Genomic DNA, 26,886 nt, shown 5'->3' with positions numbered 1-26,886 from the left:
AAGCCCCTGAGAAGGCTGTGAGCACCACGGCCACTCAATCAAGTCCAGCTCTACTGCTATCCTCCAGCATCGTACCCATCATCACTTCTGCTGAGCACCTGATGAAGTCGAAACTGAAAGTTTCTGTTTTGAGGCAAATATGTGACATACTTAAGCTCTGAAATTCTGTTCCAGGTGGTGAGATGCTCACATTTCAAGAGACGTTTTGGAACTAGGACCCACGGAAGGGACCATAGGCTTATAACTCTCATGTCACACTCCTGGCCCTTTTAGATGTTCTTTGCTTTTACTTGTTTCTTTTTATCTTTGTTACTTATTTTTGCTTGTAATTTTTATTTGTTCTCTGTTTTCTATTACCGTGTTTCATTTATTCATAAATTCAGTAGCAAAAGTTACATAAATGTATGGATAAAACAAATTAAATATAAAAGAATTGCTTTGTTATTTTCTTCCAAGTTAGGTTGGTTTGCTTTGCCAAGTGTGTATATTGTTTCAGCAACGCTAACGTGCATATTTTTTATATAACACCTGTGAGAAAATAAGGACATCAACAGCTTTGAGTTGAAAGCAATCTGGAAGGTCTAGACTATGAATGCAAAGAAACTTAAGGACTCACTTCATTGATGGATGTCTATCGTGTTTTTCTTTTTTTAAATATTTATTTATGGCTGCATTGGGTCTTAGTTGTGGCGCATGGGCTCTTCGTTGTGGCGCACAGGCTCCAGAGTGCGTGGGCTTTGTAGTTGTGACACGTGGGCTTTGTAGTTGTGACACGTGGGCTCTCTAGTTGTGGCACACGGGCTCAGTAGTTGCGGCGTGCAGGCCCCGCGGCATGTGGGATCTTAGTTCCCAGACCAGGGATCGAACCTGCGTCCCCTGCTTTGGAAGGCAGATTCTTAACCACTGGACCACCAGGGAAGTCCCCTATTGTGTTTTCCTTTTACAGGACTCACAAGATTGATACACTGAAAAAGTTATGTCTAAATAAGTTTAAAATAGTTCTTTCAATAAGGATGAAATAAAAATTCTAAGTGATCAGAAAGCAGCTGTGTTATACTTGAATGGATAGTAATTCTCTTTTTCTTTCTCAAATCATAAAATCATGGGGCATCTTGCCATCGATGAAGTCTTAGCATTGAAGAAATGTGAAAGTTGGTTTTGTGTGATTCCACCACAGTAGAATTTTAGAGCTGCCCTCACACACCTTAGGAATCGAGGATGGGAATCTATGTAGCTTGACACCAGAATCAGAGACTAGTGGACACTTAGACATAAATTACAGAATCTTGGAGAATCACAGAACTTTGGAACCATAGAATCCCAGCACCAGAATCTTGAGGCTGGATGGACATTGGAGCTGTCATTTTACAGATGAGAAGAATAAGTCCCTGGGAATGGAAGTGATTTGCCCAACACTTGGTAGCTTCTAGCAGTAGAGCAGGGCTGACACCCATATCTCCTGATTCCTACCCAGGAATCCTATCTTCTGGTCCAAGACAAGACAGCCTGTCTTCTAACACAAGATGCTGGTCAAACTGGAGGGTGGATGTTAGGAGAACTAGGGTGGGAAGAAGATGGAAAATGCACGTCTCAGAAGGTAAGATCTGAGGTGGTGCTTCAACTTTGAAGCTCAGCAAAACCACGGAGCGGGGTGTCATGAGGCCCCACTTTTCTTTCCGGCTTCCTCTTCTGCCACACTTAGCATTCCCTTCCCACCCCTGACATCCATCCACACAACCATCAAACTACTCCTCCCACCTTAATAAGCTTGGACCCACCACAAGCTCTCTCAGCCTCTGTGCCTTTGTGCATGTTGCTACACGGCTGCCAAGTACAGCTGTGCAGGTTGGGCACTGCACAAGGGTACCATAATGACATCGTAGACATCACAGATTTATTCCAATACTTTCTGGCAGATGGACGTCAAATGTCCTGAGGAAGTAGCATCTTTTTATCATTTGCACAAAGGTGCCATATGGGGTAGCAGGGACCATACTGTTTGCTCTGCCTGGGATGTCATCTCCCTCATTCGCCACCAGGCAAGCTCCTACTCCATCCTTCAAGACCCTCTTCAAATATCCCCTCCTCCAGGAAGATATCCATGGCAACACCTCCCCTAGGCTTTCTGCATAGATTAATGGTTAATAACATCAATCAATGCTACTTGTTGACTCAGGAGTCAATACTGCCTGATGGAGATTTCCAGAGCAGGGCATGTGCCATTTGTAGCAGGAGAGATGATTCTAGGTGGAACTTGGACCCAGGATTAAATAACACTAAATCAGATACAAGGAAATAAGCCTCTTTTTACTCTTCTTTGATTAAACCAGGGAGAAACACGTCAGTTTGGGCAAGCGTGTCTTTCAGACCTCTCTCTGACTCTTGCTAATCACCCGTTTTGTCAAAGAGCAAGCGGGATGCAGGCTAAAACCTTCAGCAAGCAGTGATGTCTGCTGAGAATTCAATACTTGGCCTTTTTAAATTGTATTTACTTATATGACTGCTTTCTATCTATACCATATGATGCCTGTTTTCCACATCCTGTAGTGTTATCAAATTTTATTTACAAGTCAGTGCATTTAAGCACACAATATTATTTATTTAAATAAATATATTAAGTAACTAACAAGACAGGTGGTAAGCAGAGAAGGCAAAAATCAGGAGAGTGGTACCTGAAGGAGTAGAATTTGAAAACACAGATTTGTTTAATAGCGCGGCTCTGGAACCAGACTGCCTGGGTTCAGATTTTGACTTGACACCTGTGTGACCTTGGGCAAGTCACTTTCCCCCCCTGAGCCTCAATGTCCTCACATTTTAAATAGGAATAATTATATAATACTGGCCTCCTAGAGTAGTCCAAAAGATACACTAAGAGAATGTAAAGAACTTAGCAGTGCTCACTGTTTTGATTATTATTATAATGATCAAGACAGAGGAAGTCACATGCCAGCAGTGACAGGGGACCTTGAGGCATCCATCTGTTCACAGACCCAGGAGACATTTTGGCTTCAGGAACTTTTATTTGCATGGGGAAGATGAGCCTCCGGAAGGGTGGGTCACGAGAGAAGAGTGGTGTGTAGACTCACTTGGGGGGCTCGGCAGCCAGCACGGGGAAGCAGCCTTCACGGTGCCACTGTCTGTCACGCAGGCGGCGCACAGCCTGCATCTGTGGCTGGAAGGCTCCCCACTCATTCCAGTGCCGGAAGTCACCAGGCTCCAGGAGGTACTGGTACCCGCGGTAGCCAGGATACTGATAGCCGACCCAGCTGGTAGGAAAGCAAGGACAGCATGGAGATGGCTAGCCTCACTACCTGGCACTTGGACCCCCACCTTGACCAGTCAGTTCTCCATCCATCCATCCATCCCTGCAGTCTGCTCTCCATCCTTCACCTGTGAGGGTTTCGGCTTGGGTTCACCGGGGCCTCCTCTGTCCTGGCATTGCCCCTTCCTGCTGGCTTTGGCCAGTGATCTCACCTCTCTGACAGATCTCAGTTTTCTCCTCTAGAAAGTGGGGATGGTCATGGGAGCTGGTTTATTAGGGTGTTTGGGGGCCAAATGGGAAAATGCATCTAAAGTACTTACTAAGTGGGTTACATGTACATGGTAGGGAGATTAATACACATCCCACTGAAAGTGGTGACCCAGAGCTCAGAGAACAGGATTAAAGGGAGTGAAGATAGGGCTTGGGGACTGGTTAGCAATGAGGCAGATAAGCAGGGGGAGGTTTGTTTCAAAAAATGGTTTCCTTTGTATGAAAGTGAATTTGCGTGTAGTGGTTGGGATCACACGTTCTGGTATCGGATATAATCGGTTCAAATCCTAGCTCTGCCATTTACTAGGTAATGACTTATCAGAGCACCAGCTTGCTATCTATGAAGTGGGCATGATGACATACCTGCCTCATTGGTGTGTTGTAAAGACTCAATAACTATTCGTTGAAAGTAGTTAGTGCAGTGCTTGGTCCACAGTAAGCCATTAATACCAGTTATTATCCATGATTTATTTCTAATTCTGTCCTTGCCTCTGCTGGGAGGGTTTTTCCAGGCCTCTCCCAGAGCCCCTGCCCATCTTTCAAAGTCTGATTTAAGTTCCAGCCTTGCCAGATAAGCCTCGGACCCACCCTCCACTCCAGCACACATACCCCGGTCCCAGAAACCTTCCTTCCTCCTCTGACCTCCTGTGGGGACCATCTCTTACCTATTATTGTTGGACATCACCTCACAGGTGTACTGACATCTCCCTGCTAGACTGAGTAAGCCCCCTGAAGGCAGGAACTGGCCCTTCTTCATCTCTGCCTCCCCCAGCGTGCTGAGCACAGAGCCTGGCTCACAGGCAATGTTTAGTAAATTTCAGATTGCTTGAATGCAGGGATACTGGGTTTCAGGGAAGGAGAAAATAGCAAGAAAAAGGTCAGAGCCCTGACGGTGTTACAGGAGCTCAGAAAGAGTCTGGGGTGGAGAGGTAGACACCTTACATTTGCCTAGAGGAGACCAGGGGTGTCTGGCATGGTTGCTTGGAGGCAGGGGCATCAATAAAGTGACCTCCTTCGGGTATCCGGCCCTTCCCTGTGTTCTCATGGACATGGGGACATGGGGGTCTGTTTTGAAAGCTTCAAATCCTGAGAGTTCAGAGCAGAAGGAGTCCTTCGGAATAAGGAGTCTGCTGAGCCCATTGTATAGATGGCAACACTGAGTCACAGAGAGGGCATGTGGATCACCCAGGTCCCACAGTGCATCAGTGATGGGGTTAAGGACCTTTCATTACACAGTCTCACCTCTCAGATGTCATTCTACTCATGTCCCTAGAGGCTACAATTTCCCTGAATATTCCCTTTCCCTAGACACATCCAGACTCATCTACTCACGTCAACTCTGCCCCTTGCACTTAGTTATTCCTCCAACCCAAATACAGGGTTAGAAGCCGCTATTCGCTCCATCTTCCCACTTTTTAGAACAACTTGCTAGGTCTGTTTACATTGACATGTAGTTCGTCAACAAATGACTCCACTCCCCAGAGGGATGAAGCTCTCTGTGGAATCCCAGCCACTGGCACAGAGAGAATTTAGGAGGAGCCGGGGCCTTTCCTGTATGTCTGATGTCGCATCCTGTAAGGGGAACGGCGTCCGAATCTGTCTGAGCTTGAAGCAGGGGATGAGGGCCCACAGGAGGGATTCTTACGTTCCGCTGGTGACCTTCACGCTGCCCACGCGGTCACAGAAGCCGTAGACCCAGAGACTGGGCACATCGTCCTCCTGAATCTCCATGGTGTTGCCCTTGAAGTTGGCACCTTCAAACAGGCAGAGCTTGTGCGCCTGGGCGTCCTAGGGAAGGAGAGACTGGGTCAGGGCTGTGAAGTATGAATGGGGCAAAGAGAAGTGACTTAGCAGGGCCTTCTGGGTGTGGAAAGAGAGAGCGGAGTCTGCTCAGGCCACCATGGGACTCGCCCAGGATTGCAGTTGTCCAGCCTCAAAGCGCCCTCCTCATCTGGGAAAAGGGAGTGTCAGCCTCTACTTCCTGGAGTTAATCCATACAGAGCACTTAGCATGATGTCTGGCATACATACACCAAGTGCTCCAAGCAAATTTATTATTTTTATTATGATGATCAGGGATGCAGAGGCTCAGAGAAGTCAAGGTTCTTGATCAATGTCACACAGCCAGCGAAGGGCAGAAACTTCCAGAGAAGGATTTCATTCTTCCCATCCCATCTTGCACCCTGTTCCCTTCCACTCCCTCTGCTGCAGCCACAGTGGCCCTATTTTAGTTCCTTGGTCCCACCCACTCCATCTTCATTCCAGGAACTCTGCCCTAACTGTTCCCTGGGAGACTGTTCAAATGGCTGACTCAGTTCCCATCCTTTGCAAGCTGTCTCTCCTGATCACCCCTGACCCCTCCCACCCCCTCTTCCCCAACATCAGAGCTCCGGTTTCCTCTTCCCCTCTCCTAGCACACTGCATGGCCCCCGTGCAGCACGTGCAACAGCTATTCACCATTACAGATTCATTTTTGTGATGAGGTTTTCAGTAGATACCTCCCACGAGGGCAGGGACCTTGCCTGTCCCAAACACAGCTGCACACCCAGAGCCTACGACACAGCCTGGCAGAAACACATCAATGTGTTTGTGGTTGAATGAATGACTGTAGGTGGAAGATGGTTGAGATAGAGATCCCTCTAACTTCCCAGGAGAGAGGGCTGGAGAGGAGTCAGGGAACCAGCTGGCAGGGAGTCGGAGCCACTCAGGTATGAGAGAAGATGGGCCACGTTAGGATGGTGGCAGGGATACAGAGGAGGAATTAGACCAGTGGCTCTCAGCCCTGGCTACCCAGAGACTACCTAGGAGGCATGAAAAGATATCAGTGCCCGCGACTTAGCCCCAGAGATGTGGATTTAATTGGTCTGGGGTGGGGTCCAGGCATTGGGAACTTTTTCTTTGTTTTAAAATTTTACTTTTATTAGAGTATAGCTGATTTACAATGTTGTGTTAATTTCAGGTATTCAGTTATACATACATACATATATTCACTCTTTTTTAGATTCTTTTCTCATATAGGTTATCACAGAATATTGGGTAGAGTTCCCTGTGCTATACAGTAGGTCCCCGTCAGTCAGCTATCTTATATATAGAAGTGTGCGTGTGTTCATCCCAAGCTCCTCATTTTTCCCTCCCCCTCGGGAATTTTTTTCTAATAATATATTTTATTTAAGCAAATGTGTCTAAATTATGATGATTTCAATATGTAGCCAACATGGCAATATTAATGAGGTATTTTACATTCTTATTCTTTTTTTTTACTATGCATTCAAAGCCTGGCATGTCTGTTACACACCTCCATTCAGACTAGCCAAGATTCAAGTGTTTAATAGCCATATATGGCTATTATATTGGACAGCAAGGTTCTAGAAGCTACTGGAAATGCCCTAGCTGATCGCTCTTCCAAACAAGGTCCGTTGACATAGACCGCCTTATAAGGACCATTGACTGAGAGATTTCTACGAATTCTTACAAAGAGTCCATTATTAAGGCTGATAATTCAGCCTCAATTTGAGAAAAACACTAGGAATGATCGGAATGGATAATCCATTAAGGTAAGTTCGGTGATGCCAAAACAGCTGGCTGTGGGCACATGACAGCCTCAAAAGGACAGGCATGAAAACTCTTCACGGGGCTTCCCCGGTGGCGCAGTGGTTGAGAGTCCGCCTGCCGATGCAGGGGACGCGGGTTCGTGCCCCGTTCCGGGAGGGTCCCACGTGCCGCGGAGCGGCTGGGCCCGTGAGCCATGGCCGCTGAGCCTGCGCGTCCGGAGCCTGTGCTCCGCAACGGGAGAGGCCACAGCAGTGAGAGGTCCGCGTACCGCGAAAAAAAAAAAAAACTCTTCACGAAAATTCCCATCTCAGATGGCAAAAGTTGGTTACCATCAGATACTAACATTGGTGAGTGAAGATGTGGCTGGTTCATGAATCATCATCAACATAATTCTAGAAGAAACCTGTGATTGGCTTGGAGATAACTCCACCTATTTTGGCTTTGAGTCTTGAAGTTATGCTACCTACTTTAGTTAAACATTATAAAGGGGCGAGTTCAGTATATAGTCTTATCATCAGGATAAGGTGCCTTTCATGGTGCCTTTCTACAATATCCCTCTTTTCAGCTATCACACGAGCTTCAACCTGCATGTCTGATGATTTGGATGGACCTTGGGATTTTTCGAAGCTCCCCAGGACTGCCTAATGTGCAGTCAGCAATTAGAAACATTCCACGAAGAGAGTCAAGGAAGACAACAACTGAGAGGTTCAGTCCATTCTTGACAGCAGCAGAGAAGGAAAAAACTAGGTTCCATTGGCCCTGGGCTCCTAGTAGGAGCTGGACACACGATGAGTGTATCAGGGATGCCTTATGAACTGTTGGGCACAAGAGCCATTGCCCTTGGACAACTCAGAGGTCGCCGCGCCTCCCTGCCCACCATTCCTTCTTTATTTTTCTCGCTCACCTGACTCCTTTGCTCTCCTGGCCATCAGACCTCACGCTTGCTCCTGCCCTGCCGCACTAATCCCCCAGGCCCCGTACAGGAGCCACTCACCATCCTGATGGGCCGGAAAGACATGAGCCGGTCGCTGCGGTAGCTGCTGGACCACGTGTCCCATCGCGGGTACTCGCCCTTCTCCAGGATGAACATCTCCCCCCGGAAGTTGGACTGCTCAAAGGCAACCCAGCTGGACATGAGAGAGATGGGGAGGGCGGGGAGAGTCAGGAGGGGCAAAGGCAGAGAGGAGAGGAATCCTTAGCAGAAGCCCCTCCCACCACTTGCCTTCTTCCCCTTGCAAGGCAGCCCCGAGGCCGGTGGGTTTGATCCCAGGCTATGCCACTGACTGGCTGTGTGACCACAGGAAGTTGCTTCACTTCTCTGAGCCTCGGTTTCCTCATCTTAATACGCCTATTTTCTTGAAGTTGGTGAAGGATTAAATGAGACAATGTGTGTAATGATACGAGCAAAATGTTTCCCCAGATGTAGGATTTACATATAATTTAAGTATTATAAGGACTTGGGAGAAATAACACACAAGAAGACATCTTTTAAAAAATGGATTCCAGCTAGGAGAAAGTCTTTGTTGGATACTAATGTGTCTTTAACACTTATTAATCTCTCTTTGTAGCAAAGGAAGAACAGGCCACCAGCCCGGAGCCTTGAGCAGGCTATTATACTGTGTTCATTGTATAAATTTGTTTACGGATACCTTTTACTTATAGCAGATGATATCAGCTGTCCATTTGTAAAAGTGATGCAAAGGTTCTTTTGATATATGTTTACTTGTGTCAAAAAAGGGTCATTTAAAATGAAATATATTAAATAAATAATAGTCCTGGAGGTATGGGGGTAGGGAAAAATTGATACAGGTGCTTGAATCACCTGTATTTTTGGTAAAGACCGGCCTGGCATACAGAAGACAGTAATCGGTACGAGGGCAGTGGGAGGGAAACGATAGTAATATTCACCTCTCAGATACCTATGAGAATTAAATGTGATTGCCCATATGCAGGTGTTCAGTTCTCTAAAAGGACTAACTAAGCTTGATGTCAGATGGGGGCTTTCTCAGTGCAGCCTGATTGAGAATGGCAGTGAGCTTGTGTTAGAGGGACCAGGGATTCCGGGGGAGATAAGATGATCCCCATTTCATAGATGAGAAGGCTGAGACTAAGGAGCCTCTTGAACTTTGCTCTCTATGTGTTCAGGAGTTCTGAGGGAACGTGAGAGGGCTGAGGGGTCACTGACATTAAGGAGCCTCTTGAACTTTGCTCTCTATGTGTTCAGGAGTTCTGAGGGAACGTGAGAGGGCTGAGGGGTCACTGACATTAGTCTTATCTCCCTGGGGGCTGCTGGGACCTTCCTCTACCCAGAAGGAGATGCGGCAGATGGAGGAGGGATGGGCTACCACCACAGACTGAAACAGAATGTGTCCCAGGAGCCTCAAGTCTTGTCTGAGGAATGCGCCAACCCACACTGGAGTGACAGAATTGAAGATGCAGACTGATTCTTCCAGAATAGAGATGAATCTGCCTCAGTCCTCCCTAGTCTAGAGTAGAGGAGAAGAGGGAGGGAGGGAGGGAGGAAGGAAGGAAGCTAGAAGGAAGGAAGGAAGGAAGGAAGGAAGGAAGGAAGGAAGGGAGGGAGGGAGGGAGGGAGGGAGGGAGGGAGGGAGGGAGGGAGGGAGGTTAAATGGATGAGTAGATAAGTGGATGGACAGGTGGATGGGTAGGTGGATAGAAGGATAGATGGCTGGATCTATGGATGAGTGTATTGATGGATGGATGCATGATGGAGAATGGATGGATGGAGGGAGGGGTAAATAGAGGGATAAAGAAATGGGTGGATAATGAATGGACAGATGGATGGATGGGTTGATCTACAGATGGATGAATGGGTGGATGGGAAGGGAGCCTTGGAAGATGGTGCCTTGTAGGAGTTAAGAACATAGACTTTGGAAACAGATGGACCTGAGTTCTAATCCCAGTTCATCATTTATTTTCTGCATGACTTTCGGCAAGTCACTTAAGCTCATTAAGCCTCCGAAAAGGAGAAGAAATGATTGCATCTACCTTGTCAGGAGGTTATGAGAGTTTAAAAGAGAAAGCATAATCAGTAATATCTTTCATGACTAAAGAGGAAGGGAAGCTGCTGGAGATCTGAGCTTATGGAAAGACAGACACTGATGTGGTCCTGCCACCCTCCCCCAAAACTGTCTTATTCAGGAGTCATAATGCCCAGTGAGGACCTGTTACATGAGTGAGGAATTGTCAATATTTATTTTAGTGCCTTTTCTCATCTCCTACGGTTCATTTGAGTCTTACAAGCAAGGAGAGAGGTAGGGCAGAAATCTGAATTCCCAGATATGGAAACTGAGGCTCAGAGGGGCTAAGTCACTGGTCTAAAGTCACATGATGGTGTCAGGTGTCAGTTGAGGCCTCCTAGGTTTCAGGCAGGCATGCCTCCCCTCCCCATCTATGTGAGGGCACACCTCTCCTCCCCTCCCCCGGCCCACCTCATCCCCTCATTTTTTTTTTTCCACCACTGTTTTTCCCATGACTCTGCTGGTCCTGACACAGAGCCAGGGTCCTGGAACACAGGATCTTTTCTCTCCCATCAGGTGCAGTCCCAGAGCACACACCAAAGACCAGCCGCACCTTTGCTTGAGGAGAGATACTCTGGGTTTGAGTCACAGACAATGAAAAAAGCCTGAAAACCCAAACTGGCCACATCCGGCAGCTTCTGCTCCCAGCTGGGCAGTCTGAGGGTGGGGCTGAGGTTACCAGCCTACCCTGGCCCAGGGTAACTTGGCTAAACTCACAGGGCAACAGGGTGGGTAAATAATCCTCACTGCCACCTGCCATGTTTGGGCACCCCCAAAGTGCCAGGCCCATGCTGCATTATCCCCTTCAGACCTTAGAATAATCCAGTGGAGGGTAGCGAGGACCATTACTCTGCCCATTTCAGAGATGAGGAAACTGAGGCTTGGACACTGAACAAGGCAAACAGAGGAGCTGGGACTCAAACCCAGACCTGTCTGACCTCAAAGCTTATCTCTGCTCTTTGTATGCTGGGTGTACAGGCTGATCACACTCCTTGAGGGCTTTTTTGCTGGAGAGACAAGAGGCAAGGGGGCCCTGTGGGTCTTATCCGGGGGCTGGCCCTGCACCCTGAGCTTAGTGCACAGGGGCTGAAGTTGGTGCAGCCACTATGTCCAAGGGACAATTATTCTTGTTTTAGATGGGGGTCACTAAGGCCCAGAGAAGCCCAGAGAGTTAGGGGCAGGCTGTGGAGCATGGTGATTAAAGAGCTAGAGATGAAACTGATCAACCTGAGTTGAACCCAGGGTCTACCACTTACCACTAGGTGACTTTGGCCAAGGGACTTAACCTCTCTGAGCCTCGGTTTCCTCATCTGTCAGATGGGAATAAGAATCGCCCCTACCTCATACAGCACTGTAGGATCATCTAGGTAAAGCCCTCAGTCAGTGCCTGGCACTAATGGGTACTCAACAGATGTTTATTATTACCTTTAAGGCTGCTTGATGCCCAGGAGAGGGGACAGCTAATGGACACCTGGCTCTTTGGCCTCCTCCTGCTATCAGCGATGGGCAGAGTTCCTTCTATAGCAGAAAAAACATCTCTCTAGAGCCTGGAATCATGACTTACTGTCAGTGTGACCTTATGTTAATCAAATCAGCTATCAGAGTCTCAGTTTCCTCACCTGTAAAATGGGAAGGAGGATCATACCTCTCTTTCCTCCCTCTTGGGTTTGAAAGAAGTACTGGAAATAATATACAGTTGGCCCCAGTACCTATGCATCCAACATCTGCGGATACGGAGGTTCGGCTGTACTACGGGGACTTGAGCATCCGAGGATTTTGGTATCCACTGCGTATCCTGGAACCAATCCACCTCGGATACTGAGGGATGACTGTATGTGTCTCTAATAGCATGGTGATAGGCATGGAGTGGAGCGGGTGGCCAGTGAATGGCAGCTACGGTTGTCTTCCTATTACTTTACTAGGGCTGTGGGAGCGCCCTTCCACTGCCCAACACTCACGGTCCTGAGGTGACAATGAGGCTGCGCACTCGGTCGAAGCCGCGGTCTCCCAGGTTCAAGCACTCCCCGGAGAATTCCACCCGCCGGCCCTGGAAGTTCTCCTGCTCAAAGACCACCAGCTGCAGGAGAGAAGCCCCCATGTCAAGGGGGCAGAGTGAGCAGGGAGAGGCTCCAGGTCAAATATGCATTAAGTACCTATGTAAATAAGAGCAGGCTGTGCCCAGATCACACGAGAGCTTGCCATGAGCCAAGATCTGTGAACTTAATATCTGTACCATCTTTAGGAACTGATGGATCTTCCTTCCAGGCCATTATCTGTGCTCTTTCTCCTGTCTGGGATGCCTTCTTCATCACATATCCCCATCCTGGAGCTCATGTCCCCTGTGCTGTCCTAGGCTCAGATGCCACCTCCTCCAGGAAGCCCTCCCTGATACCCTCTCCCTGGGTGAGCTTGGTTGAGTGCCCCCCCCACTGTGCTCATCCCATCAGCAGCACAAGTAACACACCACACAGTCACTGCTGCTTTGCTTCTGGGTATCTCTATGCATCCCGCTCCCCTTTCACTCAACCCTTCCAAAGACCAATGGGGTGGATCCATTTCTTTATCTCCAAGCCCCAGCCCCTGCCACAGAGCTGATGCTCAGGAAACATTCACCAGTCTACCCAACAAACCATAGGGGAGGCCAGAAGCAGGGGCCCCTGTGTAAACGTGGGCTAATCCCCTCCTCTCACTAAGCATCCAGTTTTGGTTTTTATCTGTTTGTTGTCCCAAGTTGGGAAAACGTTGCCATTCACTTGGACCGAGGCAAGTGGATGCCTTCTCTTGAGCCTCAGTTTCCAGCTATAAAAGGGAAAGAGGTTCACATACCCTTGACCCAGCCCTTCCACTCCTACACTTATCTGCCCAAAAGAAACTCTTGCAGGTGACATGGCTGAGAACACCCTGACCAAGCTGTTCACGACAGCAAAGTTACCAATCACCCAGGAGTGATGGTCACACTCTGAAACATCACACAGCGACCAAAACGAATAACCCACAGCAATGCACAACAGTATCAGTGACTTATTAGAAATCTCATAGGAAGTAAAAAGAAATCTCATAGGAAGAAAAAAGAAAAATCCAGAAAGATTACATATGGTACATTTCAATAAGTTAAAAACAAGTAAAATACACATATATACTTTTAAAGGAACAATGCATCAAAGTACATAAAAAAGCAAAGCAAGCAGATGATGTACGGGGTGAGGATGGCAGTTGCCCCGCGTAGGGGAGGAAGGAGGTGGGCTCACGGGACGGTGGGGGGCGGGTAGGCGGCTGGAGAGGTGGGAACGGAGTGGGGCGGGAACACTTTGAAGTTAGATTGAGGATGTTTACCAAGTCCTGGCTTTTCACACAAGTGGTGGGTTTGCAGGTGCGTGTTGTATTATTAAAAATTAAATTGAAATTAACCATTAAATAAGCGACTACATAAATAAAATCTGGCCAGGGGTGGACTGCATGACAGCCTGTCATGAACCAAGGGTGGTGAAATGACCCAGTTCTGTGCACCCGAGGTTGAAACCCAACCCAACCCAATCCTAAGGGACCGGATGCCTCGCTTTCCAGGAGCCCTTTCAGCCTGACCGACCGCTTGGAACACTTTTCAAGAGGGTCTGAGGCCGGCCTTCTGCCCTGGAGGACCTCCTGGGACAGCCGTTTCCTGCTGCTAAGCCAGCCCGCTTTCTCTCCTTCTCCATCTGTTCCTTGCATGCGACAAACTGCAAGCAGGTGCAAGCCGGTTGCGCAGACTGGCGGGGAGGGGAGCGGAGGAGGGGGAGGAAGAGGGAGGGGAGGGGTAAGGGGAGGAGGGAGAGGAAGCGCGGGGTGGAGCCCAGCCACCCCGCCCCCAGGTCCTCACCTTGTAGCTCCCGGGAGGCAGGTCCCCTTTGGCAGCGGGCACCCGCTGGGCTGGGGCCTGGGCGGGGCCGGAGCCCGGGGCTGAGCCCTTCCCATCAGTCCCTGGGTTCACCGCAGCTGTTGCCGAGGCCTTGGCCGCTGGCTGAGACATGGTTCCCAGCTGCAAAAGTCTGTAAAGAACCCTTCGGCCTGGGTTCAGTCAGGGATGGCACCCCCAAGCTGCCTCCCTGGCTCTCATCCCCCATCACCCTGTGTGCTCAGGCTTCTCTGAATTCATCTAGTCTTTCTCCTTCTAAAACAGAAGCCTGAATGTTTTCTGTCCCCATCTCCCTTTGCCGTCAAGGATTTCCTGTCTGGGGACCACTCATCCCCGTTATGCTTTTCTCCAGGCCTCAGACCCTGCCGGTGCCTCCACCAAGCCGTGTCCTCGCTGTCCCCCTGCTATGTCCTTCCTCTGCCCCCCCGCAGTCACTTATCATGCTTCTCACCACTTATCATGCTTCTTGGCTTGGGCAACCTCCACTTGCCTCAGCAGATTCATAACAAGAAGTCCCGTTTGGGAAAGCCTAAGGGAGGCCAGTCTCTGTTGCATTCATGAATGAACACATCCGTCCCTCACCGTAACCTCTTATCTCCTCTGGGCAATCTGAGGCTGGTGGGGGTGGTGGGGGTGGTGGGATGACCTGCCCAAGGCCACATAGCTACTAAGTGGTAGGACTCCAATTTCAGTGCAAGCAAACCCAGCAACTGGGCTTTGCCATTCACTTATTTGGATTGATTCATCCTTCCATCCCCAGCACCTGGCTCAGCACCTGGCCCACAGGAGATGCTCAGTTAACATCTGTTCAGGGATTGCATGAATGCATGTTCCTCTCTCCTTTCCCAGTCAAACTGCTCCCTCTGGTACTGCCTGGGAACGGGTGTGTGGGTGCAGACACAGGCCTGGGACTGGGGCGTAAAGGAGGCTCCAGGAGGACGTGTTTAGCCCATGGCAGGGTTCTAAAAGGAGGCTGTGGCTGTGTAGGCTTTGGGTGGAGAGGACTTTGGTCAATTCCAGTGGTTCCTCATTACTTTGGGGTCATGGATGCCTTTGAGTGTTTGAAGAACGCCTTGTCCTTGTCCCCAGGGGAAAAAAAATGCCCCCTTTAATTTTGGAGACAATTTCCAGGGGGCTCCAGGACCCCCTGATGGCGCAGATCATCAAGACCCTCTGGCAGTGGATTCCTGAACACTTTCTGTAAGAAAGAGCTGGTTGGGGCAAGCAGATCCCTCCCTGAGTCTCCCCCTGAGAAAGACTGCGGTGACTCTGGGGTGCTCTGCCCACGATGGGCAAGGCCACACATCTGGGCCACATCTGTGGCTTCCAGGCGCTTGCTTACCCCCACCCTGACCCCGGCCAAGTCCGTCTATGAATCAACATTCCCCTCGTATGGTAGCTGGGTTCCTTGCTTTCTGGACATGTGCTCATTCCTTCAATATTCTCTCTCTCCTCCCCCCCCCCCCACCCCCACCTCCTCCCTTTCCCCTCCCCCTCCCTCTTGCTGCCTTCCTGTTTATTTCTGTTTTTGCTTCTCTCTCTGCCTATGCTTCTGTCTTTCTGTTTCTCTCCCCAGTATCTTGCTCTCTTTATACCTCTGCATCTCTCTCTCTATCTGTTCTTTGTCTGTCTTCTTTCTTTTCCTCCCTCCCTCTCTTCCTTTCTCTGCCTGTCTCTATTTTTATCTTTTCTCTCTCTCTTTCTCTCTCCCTCTGCCTTTTTCCTGATTACCCCGTCTCCCTGACTCTTTTCTGTCCCTGATCTCTCTGCCTCCCCCTCTCTCTGCCTCTGTCCTGTCCCCTCCCCTCCCCTGGGGCTCTTAACTGCGGTGGGTCCCCTCTTACCTGGGGCCCTGCTACTTCCTGCTGGAGGGCAGGCAGGAGGGCAGGCTGGTGCAGTGGGTGACGAGGGCCCGACCCCCCATTTTATAGTCTGGCAGACACCAGACCCTGTGGTCTGTGGCACAAAGGGGGAGCTGGCTCAGCAGGCCCCAGGCAGAGAGTCAGGGGCCTCAGAGGCCTGACCCTTCCGGCTTCCTGCAAAGAGCAGCACTTCCCATTGTAAGCCCGGCAGGCACAGCAGAAACCCTGGCCAGTAGCCACATCGCTTCGCCTCTGCCCAGCCCCTGCCCGGGTGCCGCTCTCACAAACCCCAGCCGGGGCTGGGCCCACAGGGTCCCCGCTGGCTGCCAATCCTGGGGCAGGGAAAAGGGGAGCCCCCAGAAGGTAGGGGACCTGGGTTTGAGTCCAGGCTCAGCCACTCTGCACTGTGCGGCATTTGGCAAGTCTCTATCCCTCAGGGCCTCCGTGTCTGCAGTTATCAGTGGCGCACGTGTCCCTATGGGGTGCTGCACAGGAAAGAGGGGGCCGTGAGTAGCGCTAAATGCATTACCGCTGCCCTCTGGTCAGGTCCCAGGACGACCCACCTTATTTGGCACTTTCATTATACCCATTTGGCAGATGAGCAAAACTAGGGTACAGAGAGGTCAGAGTCAGGAACTGGTCCGGGTAAGGGGGAGCTAGGGAAACCAGGTTGGGAGAGAGAAACAGGGAAACAGATTGGGAGAAGTGGAGAGCGACAGGGAAAGAGACATGATGGAGATGGACATACAGAGGGGCAGATGGACGGTGATGGGGAGAGAGACAGACAGAGAGAGACGGATGTCAGGTAGAGGCCCGGGTAGAACAATGGACTTCAACAAGGTCACACAGGGCGAACTCATAGTAGAGCCAGGGCTGGAGAGACCCAGGGGCGCTGCTGGGCCAGACCAGCCTGCAGTCTGACTCCCTGGCCCCAGGTGGTGGGGGGGCGGGGAGAGGGGATTCTGCATAGGTTTTTGCTTCTTCTATGGGGGTCCAGGAACCCAGATTCCCCGCGGAGCCCAGCTGCACCTGGAGGTCACCGTGGCCTGGGGCCAGCTCTGCCTTGTGCCCTTCCACCCCCGCCTCACTTCCTGGCCTCCCCCTCAGCCTTTCATCCTGGGCCAAGGCCTGGGAGGGGGCCAGCGACCGCAGGATGGGGCAGCCACTGTAATGGGGGCCAAGATGCCTGTGGTAGGGGCCACCCACAGGTCTGGTTTTCAAGGTCAAGATGTCTGGGGCGGTTCCATGATCCCTGTGGCAATGGGCTGCCAGCCAAACACTGAGGGCAGACGTAGGGGGTGCACGGCCCCATGCTGGATGGCTCCACTGGGAGCATCTGACTGACTTGGCTCCTGTAATCCTCATTATGACGGTGGGGACTCTGAGATCAATCCTCTTTGCCGATGAGGAAACCGAGGCAAGTCCCTTTCCCCTCTCTCAGCCTGTTTCCTCATCTGTAAAATGGAATTAGGACTCACATCTTTTTTTTTTTTAAGTTTTTTTTTTTGATGTGGACCATTTTTTAAAAAGTCTTTATTGAATTTGTTACAATGTTGCTTCTGTTTTATTTATTTTGGTTTTTGGCCACGAGGCATGTGGGATCTTAGTTCCCCAATCAGGGATCGAACCCACACGCCCTGCATTGGAAGGCGAAGTCTGAACCGCGGGACCACCAGGGAAGTCCCAGTCACATCCTTTTAACTCCTGAACCCAAGCTCTTAAAAACGATGCCCTCCTGTATTTAAGGGTAATCATGTTCCCCAGCTTTAGTGAAATATAAATGACACACAACGTAGTGTAAGTGTAAGGTGTGCCATATGTTGATCTGATACATTTACAAATTGCAAAATGATCGCTACCTCCATCCCATCACAGTTACTATTTATTTTGTTGTTGGGAAACATGTAAGATCTGCTCTCTAAGCGACATCCAAGTATACGATACGTATTAGCTGTAATCACCCTGTTGTACATTAGGTCCCCAAACTTGTTATTCGTATAACTGGAAGTTTATACCCTTTGAGCACCATCTCCCTGTTTCCCCCACCTCCCAGCCCCCGGCAGCCACCATTTTACTCTCCACTTCTCTTATTTTGTCTTTTTAAGATGCCATATGTAAGTGAAATCATACAGTATTTGTCTTTCTCTGTCTGATTTATTTCACTTAGCACAATGCCCTCAAGGTCTATCCATGCTGTCACAAATGGTAGGATTTCCTTCTTTTTCAAGGCTGAATAATATTCCATTATATCTATATACCACCTCTTCTTTATCCACTCATCCATTGATGGATAATTAGGTTATTTTCACTTCTTGACTATTGTGAATAATGCTGTAACAAACATGGGAGTGCAGATGTGTCCATAGTAATTTTTTTTATTAGCAATGATGATGACAATGATGATGGAGACACACGATGAATGTTGTGTTCCAGGCGAAGTTCCGGAACAGCAAGTGCTGTTCATGTGTAATTCACACTTACCCTCACAATACCCCTATCTCTTAGGTTAAACCCAATTTACTTTGTTATACCCATTTTACATATGAGGAAACTGAGGCTCAGAGAGATTAAGTAACATACTCAAGGTTACTGAGCCAACAAGAGTGGGACACAACCCCGGGCAGTCTGGCTACAGAGCCTACATTCTTAGCCTTTAATCTTCATGGCAAACTAATATTAAAGTTATGCTTTTTTTTTTTTTTTGCGGTACGCGGGCCTCCCACTGTTGTGGCCTCTCCCGTTGCGGAGCACAGACTCCGGACGTGCAGGCTCAGCAGCCGTGGCTCACTCTGCGGCATGTGGGATCTTCCCGGACCGGGCCACGAACCCGTGACCCCTGCATCGGCAGGCGGACTCTCAACCACTGCGCCACCGGGGAAGCCCTGATAGGGCTACCTTTAACCCTCTCAGGAGGGAACTAATATTGCCATTTTAGATGCCATGAGCTGAACTAGGACATCCTCCAGGTCACCCAGAGCGATCCGGTTTCCAGCCATGCTCTTTCCCATGCTGTGAAAGCCCCCTCTTAGGCCAACTCAGAGGGTGGGAGTGTGGGGAGAGGGCGCACAAAGAGAATTCTACAAACCCTGGATATTCAGCAGGTGTGGTACAGTTTGCAAAGCATGTTCACACCCACCAGCTCCTTCATTCTGCCCACAGAGCCCTCTGGACTCCTCTCTGAGCTTTGTGGGCCCTGGAGGCCCTGGCCCAGCCACCTTTCCTGCCTGTGTCCCTCTGCTCTCCTTCAGGGTCCCTGAACTCCAGCACCATCAGGCCACCAGCCCCATATTCCTACCTCTACAGCTTTGCCCAGCGAAAGCATTTCCTTCCATCTCACTTTGTACAAATCCTCCTCACCCTTCAGAGCCTAGTTTCAATGCCACCTCCACCATGAAGCCTACCCTGATTGCTCCCACTGGAAGAGGAAGGGACCTGGGAGGGGGAAACGTATAGGCATTTGTTGAATGTCTGTTCCAGGCATGTTACATAATCTCACACCAGTCCTGTGATATAGTTTATTCTTGTCCCATTTTCCAGGAAGAAATAGGGGAAACGACCTGCCCCAGGTCACACAGCTAGGAAGGACGAGGTTTTTAGACTCTGTGTCTACCGCTTGTTATCCTTCTCCAGTCAGGAGTCCCATGGAGCTGATTAAGGCAGACCTTCCTCCTCTTGCCTTCTTCATGGGTAATCCCTGAGTGGGAGCAACCCGACCTTTCCCCCCCAGCCGAAGCCAATGCTGCTGACACCTCTCTATTGCAGTTCCAGCCAGGGCTGGCTTTTGTTCCCGTTGCTCGCTTGCTGAGTCAGGGCTCTGTCCCCCAGGGGCCCTCTCTCCTCCCTGCCTATAAGAGCCTGACCTCCGCTGGTGCCAGGTCTGGCATGTTCTCTGGGTCCATCTCGGTAAGTCCCAGGCTCGGAGAAGGAGTGGGATCTGAGCTCTGGGTGAGCATCCTGGGAGGGAGGGGAGCCCAGGTCCCCAGTCCTGGGGACATCACTGTGCCATCCTGAATGCCATCCTCATCCTAACCAAGGCGTCCTAACTAGGATCCAGACATCAAGACCAGTACCTGCAACCCCCATTTAAAACCAGAATTATTCCTGCAATCCTGTTGCCTCAACTTCCACTATTAGAGTTCCATTTTTGGGTCAGATGCTGTCTTTGGGAGGCTATCTTAAGCTGAGCACCTTGGTTCTTGCCTGGGGTGAAACATCCGCCCACCAGCAGCTACAGAAAATTTCCCACAGTGAGCAGATAAAACAATACAGAGCAGGGCTTAGAGGAATGGGACCAAGAATGGGTACATTTTGAGATAGCGGTAGGCTGGAAGAAAAGGAGATGGTATTGGTCACAGATGGAAAGGGTAGGAGAGGGACAGGCCAAAGCCACACTTTGCCCCCAACCTCAGGCACATCTGGACCCCATCTGGATCCCAATCAGCCCAAACTAGACTTCAGCCTCAAGGAGGGGAGCAGAGTCAGGGCAGAAGCTTATCACGTTCTTCTCTTGTGTAGGAAACAAGCAACATGTCTCTGCAGTGCACCAAGTCAGCGGGACACTGGAAGGTAGGAAGAGGCATGGGAAGGGGGCGATGTCTGGGAAGTGGGAGGGCACAGGTCGAACCCAGATCCTGGGGACCACCGCCCCCACCTTCATTGAATCCCCACCTCACCCCTGGCGGGCGGTAATGAGGGCCCATTTCACAGAGGATGCTATCAAGGCTCCAAGAGGGAGAGGGTCTTGCCCAAGTTCACACACTGGGGTCTTGATTTGAACTTGTGTCTTATGGTCCCAAATTCAACCGTCTCTCTGGCGGAGATGGCAAACTGGTAATGGCACATAGTCTCTGGGCATGATTTCTTTGACTTCCTCTGTGTTAAAAAAGAGAATAAAAAGAAAACCCAACCTTTGAGTTTGTCATCAGCCTTTGAAAACATGGAAGGTCCACAGAGAAGTCCAGATATAGGGGTTGTCTTGGGAAATTTAACAGTTGGTCGCATTATCACGTGCCAACAGTAGGTGGCGCTGAGCAGATGCCGCCCACTTCCACAGGGCCTATGCTCCCGGGTCCTCAGCCCTCACGCTCCTTTCCTGGCCCCTGGAGGCATGTGAGTTTGCAACCCCTGCTTTACCTGATCTGCCCCACCCTGAGTCCTGGGGTGAAGGCCTAACCGCTCACGGGACTCTGATGCGCGTCTCCACCTTTTCTCTCCGGCATAGATCGTGGTGTGGGATGAGGAGGGCTTCCAAGGCCGGCGGCATGAGTTCACAGCTGAGTGCCCCAGTGTGCTGGAGCTTGGTTTTGAGACTGTGCGATCTTTGAAAGTGCTGAGTGGAGCGTGAGTCCAGGGGGATTGGAATCGGAGTGGGGGAGACAGGAGGTGATCTAGAGAGGGGTGCTGGGACTTTTAGATGCTCTAGGTGTTATCTTCCCAGGCTCTAACTGTACCGGTGTGCCTTCCTTGTGTCTGAGATGCTGGGGAGTGTGCAGGATGGCAGTGTAAGGTCGTGCAGGTTGTGCACTGCTCAAATGTAAGGGGCGCCATTCACGCAGAGCCTTCCCACTGGATGAGGCAGCCCTGCGGGGGCAGACCTTTAAAACCCAGTGTTGCATCTGAAATGTCCCTCTTAGGCACAAATCAAAAGCCAATATCACTCACCAAAAGTAGAAGGTAACTATAACTAAATATAGTAAAAAAAAAAAAATAATAATAGTAGCATTCTGTAGTTGAACATTGTTGCCTGATTGAGGCTCTGAGCATGAGATATGTTTTGTTAAGAGAGAGAGAGACAGTCATGAGATGGCCAAGGCTTAAGTCAGCATGTGGTCAAGCCTCATCTACATGGCCTAGAGGGACACGTGCAAGAGTGCCAGCTACCTGCACGGAGCCGGTCCCCTACCTACAGTATGCACAGCGAGGCAGTGGGCTACTAGGTCTAGATTGGACTCCTCCATGTCAACAGGCTGGATGTTTGGGGCCGGGTAATTCTGTGCTGGGGGGCTGTCCTGTGCCTTGGAGGACGTTTAGCAGCATCCCTGGCCTCTACTCACTAAATGCCAGCGGCAAAACCCTCTGCTCCCTCCTCCCAGCACGAGGACCAAAAATGCCTGCAGCCATTGTTCCATGCCTCCTTGGGGGCCAAAGTCACCCCTGCGTGACAACCACTGGTCCAGAAGTCAGGGTGGGGGCCTCTTAACCTCTTGCTCTCTCCCCTCTGTCCGCAGGTGGGTGGGTTTTGAGCACGCCGGTTTCCAAGGGCAGCAGTATGTGCTGGAGCGGGGTGAGTACCCGTCCTGGGATGCCTGGAGTGGCAACACGTCCTACCCCGCCGAGAGGCTCACCTCCTTCCGGCCCGTGGCCTGCGCTGTGAGTCCTGCCACTGCCTGAGCCTGGGGTGGCCTGAGCCCCTCCAGTGGGGGTTTGGGAACCAGATGTCCCAGAGTTCAAATTCTCATGTCACTGCTTCAAGTTGTGTGAGGTGGCAGTCCCTCCCCTGAGCCTCAGTCTCTTCATCTTGAAATGGGGCCATAGTACCTATGTTGTGGGGTAAAGGGATGTACGTATAGCATCTGGACAGAGCCCTCCACAAACGTTCTGCCCATTGCAACTTTGGTTATAATATGAGCTCCTCCGTGTTGTGTGTCCTTCTTTTCATGACTGAGGGACAGTGGGAGAGTCTGGGTGCCAGAGATGGCAGGGCAAGTGAGGAAGAAGCGTTCTACCTCTTGTTCCTAATTCATTATCAGTGTTCTCGATTTTATATTTTTGCTACTGTTTACAGAGTATGGGTGGAGGTGGGCATTATTACTCCCATCTTACAGATGAAAAAACTGAGGCTTGGAAAGGTGTACTTTTTTTCCTTCAAAAACAACTTTTATGGATTTTAAATCACATGGCACACATATTTATCACTTAAAGTTCAGGGAAAAACCTGATATGGCCGAATAAGAAAATAAAAGTCACTTATACCCACACCTCTGAGACAAAAGCTCACTGTTGTCAGTGCTGGAGATTTCCTTGGTCTTATATGCTACCCACAGATTATATTTGCAGTGTTGATATCAGTATCTATGTCTAGATCTGTATATCCATCTATATCTATATATCTATACATGCGTATCACTCGGTTATAAAAGTTGAATCATAACGAACCTAAAGTTTGGAAACCAGCTTTTCTCCCTCTGCAAGTATATCACAATCACTCTCCCAGATGATTAAATCTCACCTGTGGCATCATTTTCCATAGCGCCCTAGTATATCATTTGGTGAATGTTCATTTGTTTCACAAACGGCCCAGGCGTTGCGCCAATGCGGGGACTCGGAAGGACTCTCACAGATGCAACCCCTACCTTTACCCAGTTTACGACTTCTGGTTTCATTTCGTTCTCAAAACAATCCTGAAAAGCAGATGTGGTTAGTTTCATTTTAGAGATGTGGAAACAGGCTCAGAAATGCTGTGTGATGTGTTTTTGTTTTTTTTTTAAATAAATTTATTTATTTTTGGCTGCGTTGGGTCTTTGTCGCTGCACGCGGGCTTTCTCTAGTTGCGGCGAACGGGGGCTGCTCTTCGTTGCGGTGCGCGGGCTTCTCATTGTGGTGGCTTCTCTTGTTGCAGAGCACGGGCTCTAGGCGCGCGGGCTTCAGTAGTTGTGGCACGCGGGCTCAGTAGTTGTGGCTCGCGGGCTCTAGAGCTCAGGCTCAGTAGTTGTGGCCCACGTGCTTAGTTGCTCCGCGGCATGTGGGATCCTCCCGGACCAGGGCTCAAACCCGTGTCCCCTGAATTGGCAGGAGGATTCTTAACCACTGCACCACCAGGGAAGTCCCCATACTTTTTTTCTTTAGATGATTAAGCATAGTCAGCTGCTAAGTGGAGAGTCAGGATTTGAACCCAGCTCTCCACACCCTTCTCTTAACCGTAGTGCAATATCCCAGTGTACCTGATCCCCTGTTATCGGGTATTCAGGTTGTTTTTTCTCTTCTCTTCCCCCTTCCCTTCCCTCCCCCGCCCCCTCCTGTTATCAACAACGCTTCTTTTCTCCTTGATTATCTTCTTTGTGTAAATTTCTGAAACAGGAATTTCTGGAAGGACAAGCAGTACACCTCTTGTAAGGTTTCTGGTGCCTGTTGCCTTACCGTCCTTCCAGAAAGTTTCAAGGAAGGCTGATTTTGGAGACAAGAACAGGGGTGTAGGGGCCAGCAGAGGCTCCTGGGTTTCCGACTGAGGACCTGATACTCTGGCTCTGTTCCCTGTACCTGCAGAACCACCGCGACTCGAGGCTGACCATCTTTGAGCAAGAGAACTTCCTGGGCAAGAAAGGAGAGCTGAGCGATGACTACCCCTCCCTCCAGGCCATGGGCTGGGATGGCAATGAAGTGGGCTCCTTCCATGTCAACTCGGGGGCGTAAGTGGATGCAAGGCTCTGCTTGGCAGGGACAGAGAGGATGTTGAGAGGGATGGGGACACCTCCCGTGAAAACAGTATGCTGGGGACTTTGGGGACCTGATGCCCACATTCCAGAGGAGGATACTGAGGCACAGGGAGCTGTCAGGCAAAATTTCTGGATTGAAAGTAGTGGACACCCAGATCACACTGATATTGAGCTCAAAGGTTATTTATTGGCCCCTGTAACTAGCTTCAGGCACAGCTGGATCCAGCTGCGACAGTAGGGATCTGTCTTTCTCCCCCTCTTGCTCTGCCTGCCTCAGTGTGGCTATATGCTTAGGCAAGCTCTTCTCATGTGAAGATAAGATGGCAGCTTCATCCTTATATTCCAGCCAGCCCCAGGGAAAGAGAGTGCCTTTTTCTCAGTGATTCCACGAAAGGTTCCAGGAAAGGCTCTCATTGGTCCAGCTTGGGTCACAGGTTCAACTCTAAACCAATCACCATGCCCACAGGAATGGGGTGCTCTGGTTGGCTAGACCTGGTCACGTGCTCATTGCTAGAGTGAGGATTTTCCCACATTGACTGAGGCAGGTGGATGTGACAGGGTCTGTCACCAGAAGAGGAGAGGATGGATGCCCAGGAGTAAACAAACAGATGTGGGTTAAGCAACTTGCTCCACATCCAACAGCAGGTAGGTAACTGAATCCAGCTTCAAGCCCAGGACTCACTGACCCTTCCCACCCTTTTCACCCAGGGGATGGCTGAGGTGTGAGATCCTCAGTTATATAGGATATGAGAGTCACCTTCTGAGGTACCCCTTGGCTCCTGGCTGGCAGGGACAAAGATGGGAGGTAGGGTTACTTTATTTTTTTAGTTTTCTCGGGAAGCACCAGAGGATCTTGTTTCAGAGTAGGATGGACCTCTTGTGCTTCTTGAGTCCGCTTCCCTCTTACAGAAAGGGAAAGGGAAGCTCAGAAAAGGAGACACCAATCCTTAGCTAGTCCTGAACAATGCAGGGGTCGATGAATTGAAAGAATAGCCTTTGTCTTGGAGGTACCCCTGAATAAGGCAGGAGGGGGAAAAAATAAGACTCCCCACTTCTTTCTCCCTCCACCCATCCCTCTGTCCTTTCCTTCCTTCCTTCCTCCCTCCCTCCCTTTCTTCATCAAATATTTATTGAGCTCCTCTGTGCTGGGTATCATGTTAGGCACTAGATAATGATGAACCAGCACACACACCCCTACACCCAGGAGCTTCCTGTTGGCAGAGGAGCCTGACATTTTTACAAATCATCTGTTAATTACCTAATTACATGAGTGCTGCAAAGGTTCAATAGGGGACTGTCAGACCGCCCTGATGACTGAGCTGAGACCTGAAGGATAAATCCAACTTAACCAGGCAAAGAAGGGCAGGAATGGTGTTACTGCCAGAGGGAACAGCGTGATCAAAAGGACCCAGTGCTGGGGAGAGCAGGGCACATTCTGGGCAGGAATGCCAGGGAAGGAAGTCCAGGATGGCTGGAGTGTGTTTGCAGCACGGGGTCCCCTTGTCCCTGTCTTAATCACCATGCTGGTGCCTCTTCAGGGTAACAGTCTGCCTCTTCCCTTTTCCAGCTGGGTTGGCTCCCAGTTTCCTGGCTACCGAGGGTTTCAGTATGTGCTGGAGTGTGATCACCACTCAGGCGACTACAAGCATTTCCGGGAGTGGGGCTCTCATGCCCAGACCTTCCAGGTGCAGAGCATCCGAAGGATCCAGCAGTGAGCAGGGGGTCCAGCGCTGAGCAGTGAACATGTGCTTGTCTGGAACAGAGGAGCTTTGGAGGCTGTTACATGCTCTCTCCTCTGCCTCCCCCTGTAACCCGTACGACCCCAGCACCCACGTGGGCAAGTCCATGCACAGTCAGCACGAAAAACTAAAAGTAATTAAAAAAAAAAAAGTCTAGGGTTAGCCTGTGGTTTTCGATTTTATTAATCCCTTCAAAGAACCAACTTTTAGCTTTATTGATTCTTCTCTATCATTTGTGTTTTATTTTACTGAGCTTTGCTCTCATCCTTAACGTTTCCTTTCTTCTATTTACTTTGGGTTTACTTTATTCTTCTTTTTTCCAGCTTTTAAAGGTAGACTCTTGGGTCATTAATTTTGGCCCCTCTTTTCTTTCCCCCCAATATAGTCGTTGAGAGCTATAAATTTCCCTGCAAGTACTACATTAGCTGCTTCCCAGAAATTTTGATTTGATGTGCTTCCATTATCATTCGGTTTGATATTTTCTAGTCTCCCTTGATTTTTTTCTTTGACCAATAGGTTAAAGGTGTGGTATATAAATATTTATTTTCTAGATATTTTATTGGGATTTTCTAGATAGTTTACTGTCATTGATTTGTTATTCAAGTCCATTGTGGTCAGAGACCATACTCAAGATTTCAATATTCTAATGAACGGAAACTTATTTTATGGCCCAGCTTATAGTCCATTCTTGATAGACTTGAATACTGTTTAAATCCTGCAGTTGTTAGCTACAGTAAGTCCTCTACATACAAACCTTCAAGTTGCAAACTTTCAAAGATGTGAACGCGCGTTCATATGTCGAGTCACGTCAGTTAGTTCGTGTGTCTGGCGTACATT

General features: G+C 49.7%; 2 protein-coding genes across 5 annotated transcripts; one reads left to right on the top strand and one right to left on the bottom strand.

Moving 5' to 3' along the window:
- Positions 1-2,943: 2,943 nt before the first annotated feature.
- Positions 2,944-16,096, bottom strand: CRYBB1 (crystallin beta B1). Of its 4 annotated transcripts, none has more exons than XM_032603533.1 (6): positions 15,861-16,096; positions 13,981-14,161; positions 12,083-12,201; positions 8,078-8,210; positions 5,178-5,320; positions 2,946-3,266 (listed from the first exon to the last, which is right to left on the bottom strand). In XM_032603533.1, the coding sequence occupies exons 2-6, from the start codon at positions 14,128-14,130 to the stop codon at positions 3,083-3,085; spliced, it is 729 nt and encodes a 242-aa protein (XP_032459424.1). In that variant the 5' UTR covers positions 14,131-14,161; positions 15,861-16,096; the 3' UTR covers positions 2,946-3,082. The 4 variants fall into 4 exon arrangements, with proteins under 4 accessions (XP_032459425.1, XP_032459424.1, XP_032459423.1 ...); XM_032603532.1 differs by having other exon boundaries at positions 13,981-14,168; positions 15,861-16,095; XM_032603531.1 differs by having other exon boundaries at positions 2,947-3,266; positions 13,981-14,149; positions 15,861-16,095.
- Positions 16,097-19,760: 3,664 nt separating this feature from the next.
- CRYBA4 (crystallin beta A4) lies at positions 19,761-26,525 on the top strand. The gene is made up of 6 exons (XM_032603535.1): positions 19,761-19,781; positions 20,394-20,444; positions 21,100-21,218; positions 22,106-22,247; positions 24,141-24,283; positions 25,878-26,525. The coding sequence occupies exons 1-6, from the start codon at positions 19,761-19,763 to the stop codon at positions 26,023-26,025; spliced, it is 624 nt and encodes a 207-aa protein (XP_032459426.1). The 3' UTR covers positions 26,026-26,525.
- The last annotated feature ends 361 nt before the right edge of the window (positions 26,526-26,886 follow it).

This window comes from Phocoena sinus, chromosome 14, assembly GCF_008692025.1.
Source record: "Phocoena sinus isolate mPhoSin1 chromosome 14, mPhoSin1.pri, whole genome shotgun sequence".
Lineage (NCBI taxonomy): Eukaryota > Metazoa > Chordata > Mammalia > Artiodactyla > Phocoenidae > Phocoena > Phocoena sinus.
Note: the sequence above shows the minus strand (reverse complement) of the source record. Positions and strands in the feature narration are given on the sequence as shown.